This window comes from Procambarus clarkii, chromosome 89 (assembly GCF_040958095.1).
Source record: "Procambarus clarkii isolate CNS0578487 chromosome 89, FALCON_Pclarkii_2.0, whole genome shotgun sequence".
Classification (NCBI taxonomy): Eukaryota; Metazoa; Arthropoda; class Malacostraca; order Decapoda; family Cambaridae; genus Procambarus; species Procambarus clarkii.
Genome location: NC_091238.1, coordinates 7391177 through 7404166, shown reverse-complemented (window position 1 = coordinate 7404166; position 12990 = coordinate 7391177). Strand labels below are relative to the sequence as shown.

The following is a 12990-nucleotide window of genomic DNA, read 5'->3' as shown; positions in this document are numbered from 1 at the left end:
TTCTTTGCCTGGCCGGCGTAGTGCTCTTTGCCACTAGTCGGCGGCTTGTGCTTTTACACTGTCCTCACCTAGTTGTGCTTGTGGGGGTTGAGCTCTGGCTCCTTGGTCCTGCCTCTCAACCGTCCGTCAACAGGTGTATCGGTTCCTGTGCCTCTTGGGCTCTGTCATGTCTACATGTGACATTGTATGGGGGTCAGCCTCGTTCCTTGTGTGAGGAGTCGCCACATTACTTCTTAGTGCTTTCCCGTTCCCATTCTGACACTCCAAAAAAAAAAAAAAAAAAAAAAAAAAAAAAAAAAAAAAAAAACTAATTCTATCTGTGGCTCTTTTGGGTACTCAGTTTCCACCTGTGTCCCCTAGTGCGTGTGCCCCTTGTGTTACATAGCCTGTCCTTCTCAACCCTGTCGATTCCCTTGGGTATCTTGTATGTGGTGATCAGGTCTCCCCTCACTTCCTCTTCCAGCGAAGTGTGGTTTCCTTCCCGTAGTGTCTCATGACTTCGGTAGTGTACTTTTTCTTTCTGAAGGGGTTCTGTTCCCTTCTCTGTTGACTGGGCGCTGGGGGAGCAGCTTGCTCTGTTGCCTCTCGCTTGGTCCCGCTGTTGGTGGGCGCTTTGGGTTGTCTTCCGGCCTCTGCTGGCGTCGGAGGACGGCTTCTCCCCCTTGGGGGGGGTTCAGAGCTGGCGGGGTGGGCTTCTTCCCTGCGCTTCGTCATTTCCTCTTCGTGGGTGCGTGGGGCGTGGTCGATCCGCCCCATCCTTCTAGGCTTCCCGTCTGCTCTTTGCAGTCATGAGCTTTTCCCGTCTGCTCTTTGCAGTCATGAGTTTTTCCAGTCTGCAGTTCTTCTGGACTACTTCCGTCTGCGCCCTGGATCCTCTGCCCTGCTCGGGGGACTGTTGTCTCCTGTTCGGATTCTGTTAGGGCCGGGTGCATGGTTGGTGGACCTGGACCTCCAGGTCACTTCTTGGCACGTTCCTCTCCAGTTTTTCTGGGGCTAGCACGGTTGGTAATTCCCTATGTGTACTTACCTCAGTGTAGTTACAGGATGTGAGCTACTCTCGTGGTGTCCCGTCTTCCCGGCACTCTTTGTCATATAATGCCTTGATTATTGCATTCCCTATTTTGTGAAGGGCACTTTGTATACTCTTTGCATCTTTACCGGATCTTAGTGCCCTGTCTGCGTCTGAGATTCGGTGTCTGGCCTACCTCGACGACTGGCTGGAGTGGGCTCCCAGTCAGTCCGCTTGTCTGCTCGCCAGGGGATGGTTCTTTCCAGATCGCTGGGTTTGGTTTCCTGGTGATCTGGAGGTTTTACCTTCTGTTTCCGTCCCGGGTTCGGACCTGGGCCTTGTTTCAGGCTCTTGGGCCCCTCATTGTCTTCCCTCCAGAAGTGTTGCTGTGGCTGTGGTCCCGCCTTTGGCTGTTCAGGAGGGGGTCCCGGGTTGCTCAGCGGTTGCTTGGGCGGTTGTGCGGGAGTTTGCACTTCGGCGTGCTTATCTGCCCGCGGAGTCGGGTTTGGCTCCGGCGTCGGTTGGTTCCTACGGAGACTCCACTTCCGCCTCTTGCATTCCTTGGGTTCCTCTGGGGATCTGGTGTTGGTGCTGCGTCACCAGCTTCCTCTTTGGGGTTTTCGGGGTTCCGTGCCTTGGCGGCTCCCCGAGCCTTCGCTCGATGTGTTCACGGACGGGTCGTCTCTCGGCTGGGGCTTTGTGACCAGTGTTCACCAGGTCGGCCGAGGTTGATGGAGTCTGTCTGTCCATCGGGCTCACAGCCCGGTTCAGGTGTTCATGGCTGTCTGGTTTGCGCTTCGGAGGGTTTGGGTCACTAGGTATTCTCCCATTCAGCTCTGTTTGGACTGTTCTCTGGTGGTTCTTGCCGGAACCACAGGGGGTTTGGTTAACCGTGTGGTTCGTGTCCGGGGTGTGTCCTGCGTCCTGGTGGACAGCTGTCTCGGTTCATTCCTCTTCGTGGGTTGGCCAGTCGTCGCCGATTCGTTTTGTTGGCTCTGTTGGGCTTATGGACTCCTGGCCATGGACGTCTTCGGGTCGGCGTGGTCTAGGCGTCGCCCGTTTTGTGGCGCCCTTCCCACCTGCGAGGACTTCACGTTGGAGGCTTTCGGCAGGCCTGGTCGAGGTGGGGGGGTACCGGTACCTCTTCTCCCGGTCCAGCTGTTGCTTCGGGTTCTGGCTCAGTTGCAGCCCATTCCCACGAGAACAGTCCTTATGGTTCCACTGTGGCCGGCCCGGCCTTCTTTTCAGACGCTGCTTGATAGGTGTCCGTACCCGGGGCGTTTTTCCTGAGGCTTCGCCTCTTTCAGCAGGCCGAATCGGTCCTGTCCGTGACTGGTTCGGCCTTCTCTTTGGCTCTTCGCGTCTGGTATTTTGACGCAGGTATCGCCATCTCTATGGTGTTCAGGTGGCTTCGTTGACGGTGTCCCACCTGCGAGCTTCGTCTTGGAGACTGTATGACGTTTCTTACGTCTTCTCGCGTTTTGTTTCCCCCCCGGCCTGCTCATGAGTCTCCTGAGCCATCCTGGTCCTTGTTCAGGGTGCCTTCTTCTCTTCCCCTCAGTTTGTGGTAGCCCCTTCGGTTTTAGTTTCCTCCTCTTTGGTACTGGTGGTAGCTTTATTGGTGTGCAGCCTTTCTCTGTCCTGGCGACGGTCGAGACGGCTGCTTTCCGGAGGGGTTCTTGGGGTATTAGTACTTGTTTGGTTTGGCCGGGGGGTGCGTCCTGTGTTCTCCCGGGTCGTCCGCAGTGTTTTCCTTCTTACTGCGGTCTGTCTTTGCGCCCGTGCTGTTCAGACGTTTGCAGCGATTGCTGCTGTGTTGGTGACGTCTCGGGCTCATTTCGGGCGCAGGGAATTGTGGGTCGCACAGGTTTTTGGCCGCCCATCCATGTGTGCGTCTGTTCTTGGGCGTTCTTGTTGCCTTGGGTCGCAGGTTTGCGACCGGATGTCTTGGCTTTGCGTTGCAGAGTTTGTGGCGGCCGCCTCCCGGGTTAGCCCTTTCTTTTCCTTCTCTTTGGGTATGAAGCTCCAGGGAGCCGTAGGGGCTCCCCACAGAAAACCAGCGTTGAATGTAATGAAACGCCATTTTCTGGGTGAGCCCCGGAGGCTCCCTGGAAACCCTCCCTCCCACCGGTCGGCGGTTTTTTCGCGTTGGTTGAAGCTTAGCTTCCGAACTGGAGCTTGGCAGCCGGCGCGGTAGGTCCGGGGCTCCCCCCTCCCCCTCCCGGGGTGGGGAGGGCTGCGCGGACGATCGGCGCGGCAGTAAAGTGTGATGTTTGCTTGTTTGCTTGTTTCCTGGGGATTGTAGGGAGTTTTCTACCTCTCTGTTCGGTTTTTGTTGTAGTTTCTTACCATGTGGGGTTTGTTTTGTTACGCCTACCTTTCTGGGTGCCTAACCCCGGTCGATGGCAGATAAGGAAAACCCCCAACCATATGGGGTTTTCCAGGGCCATTGCTCCCTGAAACCTCTCTGAAGGGGCCAGGTTCTGGCGCTGGTCCCTGGTAGGTCTGAACTCCTTAGCTAATGTCCCGGTCTAACATAACACACATTAGCCCGATAAGCTCCAGGGAGCCTCCGGGGCTCACCCAGAAAATGGCGTTTCATTACATTCAACGCTGGTTTTTTCCAATCTTGGCCAAAGTTTTTGGGCATGTCTAATTTTTCAAGAGCTAGTGTATATTTAAAGCAAATTAAAAATAAAATAAATATTCAGTATCTCATAATTGCCTCGGTATGTTTTTTCTCAGAGTGCAAGCAAGCAGCTGTATGAAGCATCAGTACATCTGGTAGGTACGTACGCTAAGCACAACATAGGACGGAGAACAGTCGAGTCACGGGGAGAAGAAGATCAGTGGAGAGATCTACAACTTCTCATGGAACTTTTGACATCACTACTCTCAAAGGTAAGAAGTCATGCAAAATTATGATGAAGAGATGCACTCAACCATTGAAAGTGTAAAATAGCTTCTAGGACAGAATAGAGCCTGATTGGGGCAAAATGTTTTGTAAAGCATTCATGGTGTACACTGTGATATAGTTTTCATAGTGGTATAAAATAATGAGTTACTGTATTTTATTTCAGGATTTCATTGACCTTGCGCCATCTGGTCACGGGGAAGATCAAGAAGTCGTAGCTGCTGCAGATGTGTGCTTATTTGGCTTGAACATTATTATGCCTCTTATGTCCCGTGAACTACTGCGATTACCAACTCTTTGCTCGCATTACTTTAAGATGGTCACATTTATTGCTGAAATATATCCTAGTAAAGTGTGTCAACTACCAGAAGATCTCATGAAGGTATGCATTGCAGCCACACACATGTTTTTAAAGCCAAGACAATTCAAGTTTTAAGATTAATATTAAAGGCTTATTAGATATTCCTATTTGATATATTGTGTATGTATCTTTTTCTTTTATTATTTATGATTTTTCCACTAGTCATTTTCATGAAACTGGGATGCACTCACCCAGAAAGTTTGTAAATGTTTTACTATATAGAAAAAATTAACCAAATATTGAGGTAGACATCCATCAATTTCTGGAGGAAGCCCAGTTGGCTCCCCGGAGTTATCCTGGCCGATATGTAACTATTAGCTTTCTGACATCATTCAAAGTGCATGGAGTTCTTGCCTACCGAGGACCACGAGCCAGAAACTGGGCCTCCTCAGAGAGGTGCGAGGAGCAATGGCCTATAGAAATCCCCGTGTGGTTGGAAGCATTCTATGTCTGCCAGCGACTGGGTCTGGCACCCAGAATGGTAGGCGCCCCAAAACAAACCCCTATTCTGGTGAAAATATTGCTACCGAAAGCCGAACGAGTGGACAGAACTCCCCAAATGAAAACTAGAAAATTAGCATGATGTCATCACTCGTTTTTCTCCCTTCCTATTTATGCTACGATGCTGAGACTTGGGCCAGTTGAACCCGATTTCATATACTACTAGTCAAAAAGTTTGATTGAAATCGAACCCGTTTTCATTTTTGCATATTTTCGTAATATGCCAAAACTTTTCTTAAATATGGCAAAACTAGAAGACAGAAGAAAAAGAGGTGATATGATCACTACGTACAAAATAGTAACAGGAATTGATAAAATTGATAGGGAAGATTTCCTGAGACCTGGAACTTCAAGAACAAGAGGTCATAGATTTAAACTAACTAAACAAAGATGCCGAAGAAATATGAGAAAATTCACTTTCACAAACAGAGTGGTGGACAGTTGGAACAAGTTAAGTGAGAAGGTGGAGGAGTCCAAAACCGTCAGTAGTTTCAAAGCGTTATATGACAAAGAGTGCTGGGTAGACGGGGACACCACGAGCGTAGCTCTTATCCTGTAACTACACTTCGGTAATTACGAGGGTTTCTATAGGCCAGTGCTTCTTGTGCCCATCTGAGGCGGCCAGGTTCTGGCTCCTTGTCCATGGTATGGGACCAGGAGCCAGAACCCATGCACTTTGAAGTGCATAGGTTCTGTTTGCAGCCCCTCCCCCTATGCACAAAGAACTCCATGCACTTTGATGACAGAAAGCTAATAGTTACATATCAGCCTGGATAGCTCCAGGGAGCCTCCGGGTCTCACCCAGAAAATCGCGTCTTATTTCATTCAACGCTGGTTTTTTGGCATCCACCACCTTCGCACAAAAATTGTGCTAACATACTAGAGCTCTTTTTCACAAAACAGAATTTTTGTATATTTTTTCTGTTCCTTTGTTTTCTTAGCTTGAATGTATGGCCTCTAGTTCTTGTAATTCTAATTTCAAAAAATATTCCTGGTCAAATGTGTTGACTCCTATCACTATTTTGTATGTGTAATCATATTGCCTCTTTTTCCTTCTATCTTCCATCTTTGGCATCTATATAAAATGCCTCAACCTCTTCCTGTATTTTTTTTTTTTGTTCTGGAAGCTATTTAGTTGCACCCTTTCTAGTTTATTGATGTGCTTCCTGAGATTTGGACACCACACAACTATGGCATATTCCAATTTCAGTCTTGTGAATATCATAAACAGTTTTATATTTCTCCATACATATATTTAAATGCAATTCTAACATTTCTCTCAGCACCTTTGATAATAGTCCTCTGACAACAGTTTACTATCCAGAAGTACCCCTGTACCTATTTCTTTGTCAGAGTTCTTTACTATCTTTGCACAAACTTTGTAGGTCGAGTGTGTGGCCTGTTTTCCTCTATTCCATATTTCATTATGTGGCATTTATTCACACTGAATTCCACCTGCCATATGTTGCTCAATTCACTTATTTTGTCTAGAACATGGCAGTTATGTAAGTCTTTTATTCTCCCAGTCTTCCTAGTAACTTAGCATTATCTGTAAACTTATTTATGTAGCTCTGAAGCCACCCCTCTAGTAGTGTATAGGTAATGAACGTGATTATGCAAGGACTGAACCTTGTGTTACTGCTCTATGGACGTTTTTCCACTCTTAATATATTGCCTCAAATCACTGCTCTAATTTTTCCATAAAAAAAAGTCCTCTTTTCTGATGAATTTTTTCCTGTTGCTTTACAGTAGTTGTATAGTATTGTTCGAGACGGGAAGCTGCCTCATGGAGCATCTGGGGGACCTTGGCACAGAAATAAGGTGTTGAGTTTGGTGATACACTCCTCTCTAGGCTGGCCCCCTTGAATACTCTTGATTTCTTCTGTTTTTAGCCACTTTTCCAAGCCTGATTGGGTGGTCTGGGCTGAGAATAGGCGTAGTACTCTCAGCCCGGACCAGTAGGTGCTCTCTCAGTTGAGAGATTAGGTGTCACAACACACCACTGTGTGTTGTGACAAATGCTGACACTTTGTGATAGCAAACAGTAATTTAGATAGTAGTTAGCAGTGCAATAGTGTATCCTGGGTTATCACTTGCATGGGGTGTTGAGGCCATCTTTTGTATAATAGCAAGCTGCTCCATCAGTGGTGGTTAAAGTTAGATTCACCACTGTTGTAATTCCTTAGATAGAGCATTTGCAAAAATACTTGTCGTGGGGAACAAGGTCAATGAGATCCTGGTGATAAGTCCTTGGTGTACCATATGGGATCTGGTTCAGGAAGCATCCAAGGGACCAGCTCAGTTAAGAATATTTCACTATTCTCAATGTTCTATATTTTCTAATTTGTTGAAAATGTATTTGGAAAGATGAGGATGTTTATGTTTGTCAGTCTAATTATTAGGACTGAGGGGTATAATTGTTTTATTTTACTGTTCAGTTTTTTATTATTCATATACTGTGTAATTATTGGTATTGCTGACTTAATTTAAATTACTGGACTTAACATGTCAATTTATATGTATTATTTTATTTACAGAATTTGCTGGCATCCATAGAATTAGGTCTGACAAGCTTTGGAGCAGATGTAGGAACACTTTCTTTTGATTTTTTGGTTGTGCTGGGATCCTACATCCACAAGAACTGTGGTCCTGAATTGACAGTAAGACTAGGTCTTAGACCGTTTCTAAAGGTAAGCCCAAAATATTCTATTTAGTTCAAAGGTGGTTGGAAGAGTTCTACATATATAGACAGTGCATTGTTGTGACATACTCTGTCTTTAATGATGTGTCTCTTGTGTCTTAGACCTGCTGCTTTACCTGAAAACATCCTAGCTATAGTCTTGCTGTTTCCTCAAGAAGCTATGTAAGTTAACCCTTAAGCTGCTAAGGGGTCCTGAGGACTTTTACACCCCCATGCGCAAGAAAAAACAAAAATTCTAAATATTTTTGTCTTCTAAAAATGTTTATCTATGTTCCCTCAGGACAGGGAAGGGGGGGGGGGGAAGATTGTAGGTGACACATTTTGCTCGCAATAGTCAGAGGAAGTCTGGCAAAATGTAGGCATTGACAGAGCAAGTGTCAGAGGTGGTCAGCTCCACTACAGCTTACAGCTGTCAGGCGGGAGCTGCCACAGATATTATTACCTAATTATTTAAATGTCTCTGATTGATTTTTTCTTAGTTTTTTGCAGTAATATTATTCAATAGTGTGTAGCGTGATATATTTATAGAATAAAAGGGGTAAAACATCGCTATACTCAAAAGTATGGTGTGCATATTAGTGATTCAGTTATGTTCATAAAACAATAAACAATAGTTTTGCTGCTATTACATTATATACACAGGTTATATATAAGTATCTGCATGTTTTGTTCACCATAACGAATCATTAAGTTGGTATGGTGAGTCAAAAAGCAACGAGGAGTGGCAGCCACTCGCCGCCACTCCCTCCCTCAACAACACCTCACTAGTCAACATTCTCCTCCCACCATACTTTTTTTGCTTTTGTTCATTATATACCGACATTATATATAAGTATCTACATGTTTTAATCACCATAACTCTAAAACTAAGCTAGTATGGTGGGTTCAGGCAATATAAGAGACGTCGCCACGCACGCACCCACCCACCCACACGCACGCACGGTTTAGTTTTGGTATATTTTCCATGTGCACGGTGAGACATGTTACTCCAGCCGTATATATATGCCATGCGCAGTTTAAGGGTTAAAGATGTGAAGTGGTGGAAGTCGGTGAATTGTGCACTTCAGGATCTTAGGAGATAAAATTAGTGAGGCAAGAGTATTGATGAGAATTTTGTGGTAGGAAAAGGAAAGGTAGCAAGAAAAGATAAGACAATGTACTGGTAATTGCATATGTGTGAAGGCTGGGGGAAAGAAGTTTATGAGGAGAGTGATTTTAAAAAAATTGACACACTTGAAAACAAAAAATATAATACTATATTAAAAATGTTAATGATTATTATTTGACTATTAATATTGTAATATGTACAATATACTACTTATTGCTATTAATGTTGTTTACATTATCATAATTGTTTAAGTTAAGTAATTATGTGGTACAGTATTGTTATCACTTTCTATTGAACTTTACTTTCTACAGCTTGTTCTTGACCTGATATTGTCACAGCAAATAAATTCAGACCTTCTCCAAGCAGCGTCTGCCGCACTCTACACCCTCATATGTTGTTTTCAGGTATGTAGGTGTGTCTGTCATTGTCTCTTATGATAAGTTCAACTTGAGAAACAAAATTTGCAGAAAGTTAGTAAAACTCATCATTCAAAATACAGTACAGTATTATTACTTCTTTCTCTCGTAATAAAGATCTTTTGTTCTTTATCATGTTACTAAGGTACTGTATCACAGAAGTGTGAGGCAGTGATTATATGAAGTAAATAGGATAGGAGGTATTATGCTTCCATACAATAGTGCCATGTAATGTATATTGAAATTTAAAATTATTATAATCATTATCACCCTGTAAACAATGTATTCTTTCATCTTTAATCTTAGAAGAGTTTCATGTGTTAAGGAGGCTTGGTTTTCTGCATACTATGTATTGTTTGAGTTCAGGTGCTCTCTTGGTAGCAATCCTATGGCCTTGGTAGCATTTAGAATTTACACCAGGTTTGATTGATCTGTATGCCCCAGGAATCAAATATCTTTTCTGACTGTATATTCTAGGGGCAGAGAAGTCAGTGGAGAGCATTTTCTCAATTAGCCCTAGGAAAAATCTTACCAAGTATCCATTCAAATCATTCAAAACTGCCCTTGCGTGTTACGGTTCTCTTCCCTGGTGTGTTCAGGATCCATTTCCTTAGGTGTTTTTGCTGCTTGTCATTTACACCACCCTTGGGGCCAGCTGGGGTTTTGTGACCTTTGTTTGGCCATGGGTAGGGAGTGGTATCATGCTGGTTGGGGCATCAAGGTGTTGTGCAGCCTGCCTACCTACGTGGCGGCCAGTTCCTGTTTCCTCTGAGAATGTTGTACTTCCGCGTGTGTTTTTTTTTTTTTTCCTAGGGGGAGCCCCTACGCCTCCCCGGAGTTTACTAGGCTGATATGCTAATGTCAGACTTTGGCATCAGTCATGTGTATGGAGTTCTTATGGGCCTAAGCTTGTTTGATACTCCTCAGGTGTCTTCATTTTGCAAGTAATGAAGATGAGACTGAGGATGATAGGTTTTGGAGGGTGAGGCACGTTCTGAATGAACTACTGGAAAATTCTGAGAATTCTATGTACCAGCTCAGAAGCTGGTGATTGATGAATCCCTTGTACTTTTCAAAGGACGTGTTGCCTTCTAGCAGTATATTCCCTCCAAATGCGACAGATTTGGATTGAAATTCTTAGTTCTCTGTGACTGTGAAACAGGAATTATGTTGCACCTGATAATGTATTCTGCTACCAATGTAGACATTCCTGGTAATGACCAACATGGCTTCTCAGATAGTGTAGTGAAGACACTGCTTGCACCTTGGCTGAACAAGGGCCACATATTATACATATAACTATTATCCCAGTCTCTTGCTAATTTGGTTCTTGCTTGATAGTAGAACTGGAGTGTGTGTGGCACAGTAAAGGCAAAACGAAGGGAAGTACTAGTGTTTGACAATGCTTTTCTTGTAGGTGATTGCCAGCTAAGAAAAACTAGTCAAATGCTTTCAGTGCAGTGGAAAGACAGGCGTGAAATGAACATGTTGACCACTATTCACACTGGTACAGTGGTGGACAGTGGCAAGGTACAGAAAATCACCAAACAAAAGATTTATAAACCAGATTGTGTTAAGGACTACAACATAAACATGCATTTATTTTATAAATGTGACATGATGGTGAGTGCTGTCGAGTGTGTACAGAAAACAATGAAGTGGACCAAGACGATGTTTTTCCACCTTGCTGACGTAACACTGGGTGAGCCCCGGAGGCTCCCTGGCAACCCTCCCTCCCTCCGGTCAGTGTTTTTTTTTTTTTTTTTTTTTGCTTAGCTTTCTAACTGGAGTGCTGGGTAGCGGGCGTAGAAAGAGGAGGGCTGCGTGGATGAGCGACGTGGCAGTGGAGTGTGACGTTTGCTTGTTTCCTTGGGATTGAAGGGAGTTAGTTCTACCTCTCTTCGGTTTTTAGTTGTACTTTTCTTACCATGTCTGGTTTGTTTTGTTATGCCTACCTTTCTGGGTGCCTAACCCTGGTGGATAGTAGATAAGGATAACCCCCCAACCACAGGGGGGTGTTTTCCAGGGCCATTGCTCCCTGCTACCTCTCTAAAGGGGGCAGGTTCTGGCTCGTGGTCCCCGGTAGGTCGAACTCCTTAGACTAATGCCCCGGTCCAATATATCACACATTAGCTCAATAGCTACATGGAGCCTCCAGGGCTCACTCAGAAAATGGTGTTTCTTTACATTCAATGCTTTTTTTTTCATAATTTGAATGGGTACAGAAACAAATATTAATTTTATTTTTGTTTTTTTACAGGGTGAGTATGAGCAGCTGGTGCAATCTTTACTTCACAGTCAGACTGACCAAACAACAGGGCAGCGGTTGGCAGAATCCTTTACACAACTCACCACTAATGTTGAGCTTACTGCTGACCGCATGAACCGTGTCAAGTTCAGGGATAACTTTGAAAGATTCATTGCTAATGTTAGAGGCTTTCTTCTTGTTAAGTAGAATACACAATAAATTTAATATAAGAGATCTGTAAATATTCTTAGTAAATTATGAAAGCCCATGACCTAGGTAAGGCTACAGAATATTAAATTTTATTTTATTTACAAATTAAACGAATCTCTTTCTTTTGAAATTCAGAATTTTCAGGAGCTGTGATGTACCACAAGTAAACAGTGTAATGATGAGCTTCACAAATGTTGTGTATATAGAATAACAAGTATTGTGGTACTATTATTGTTAAGGTTTCCGATAGCCTTGTGAGGCTCACATATATAAAGAAAAGTCCAAGATTGTTTACCCTTGCTGGTGTATGGAGGGTTTTTCTAGTGTCTTCTTATCCTTAACAAGATTATATTGAGATCAATGTTAGAGGATACTTTTTTAAGCCCATTGGAAAATTCTATCTGTCTTTCTCGCTCTCTGTCTGTCTCTCTCCCCGCCCCTTTATTCCCTCCCTTTCCCTTCCCCCCTTCTTCCATCCCTACCCAAGAGTTGTCAGGTGGACTCTATTAGAAGACATTAAAGGGTTTTATTTCTCCTTGATAAAGTTCTGACTAAGTTGTATGTACTGTATGTTTCCTTGAATTTAGTAAACATGTGACTAAAAAGTGCATATATTCACACAACTAAATAAGTGAGGCGGCACTTCTTTATTTTATCTAAAAAAAAAAAGAAAACAGAAAAAAATTGCCAAGGACTGACTTATTATTTGAAAGGGACAGTTTTAGTTTGTTCTCTCTTGTTAGGATTTGTATCACTGCTGTAATGTAATTAAAATATGAACAGTGTTACCTAGATTTTTATAATTCTGTATTTTATGAATTTCTATTTGTTCTTAAATGCTTAAAAGTGTAATGTATAGTACAGTAGTTTCGAATAAGGAATGAATTTTATTTACATTATTTTTTATGTTAAACATAGCACACTTTATTTTTTATCTCATAAACATCAGTGACTTATTTGAGGAAATGAGTCGAGTACATGATAAAGGCCAATTAAGAAATGTTCCCAACAGTGGAGACTTTCAAACTTTGAGCACGTGAGCCTAGTCATATGCATCCTGATTGCCAAGTAGGAATTATAATGAATGGGCATTTGCTAACTCAAAAGCAAATAGTTCAGCAAGTACTAAACCTATCTGTAGTGACATTTAACCCCTGGAAGGCGCTTGCAATTATAGCCTGCAACACATCCAGGTGCAAGAAATACAAAAAAATATATAAATAAAAATTTTGTCTTATAAAAGTGTTCATTTGTGTTCCCTGATCATGGGGAAAATAATACAAAAATCGTAGGTGACATATTTTGTCTGTAATAGAGCAGGAAAGTCTGGCAAAATTGAGGCATTGACAGACTAGGCGTCCTGTGGTGGTCTGCTCCACCCGCACTGACAAGCGGGAGCTGCCATAAAGATATTACCTAATTATTACAATGTGTCTGATTGATTTTTCTCTCTTTATTTGCAGTAATATTAAATAGTGTGTAGTGTGATATATTTAATATAAAAAAATGTGTGAACCAACTG

At 43.4% G+C, this 12990-nt stretch overlaps 1 protein-coding gene across 1 annotated transcript in view; it reads left to right on the top strand.

Moving 5' to 3' along the window:
• The window catches only part of LOC123773459 (exportin-4), a 56850-nt gene extending 44505 nt beyond the window's left edge, over nt 1–12345 (top strand). Inside the window, exons 19-23 of the mRNA XM_045767254.2 lie at nt 3755–3910; nt 4090–4305; nt 7323–7475; nt 8906–8998; nt 11271–12345. Coding sequence (XP_045623210.2) covers nt 3755–3910; nt 4090–4305; nt 7323–7475; nt 8906–8998; nt 11271–11465 — 813 coding nt within the window. The 3' untranslated portion in view covers nt 11466–12345. The remainder of the gene's footprint in view (nt 1–3754; nt 3911–4089; nt 4306–7322; nt 7476–8905; nt 8999–11270) is intronic.
• Nucleotides 12346–12990: the final 645 nt, after the last annotated feature.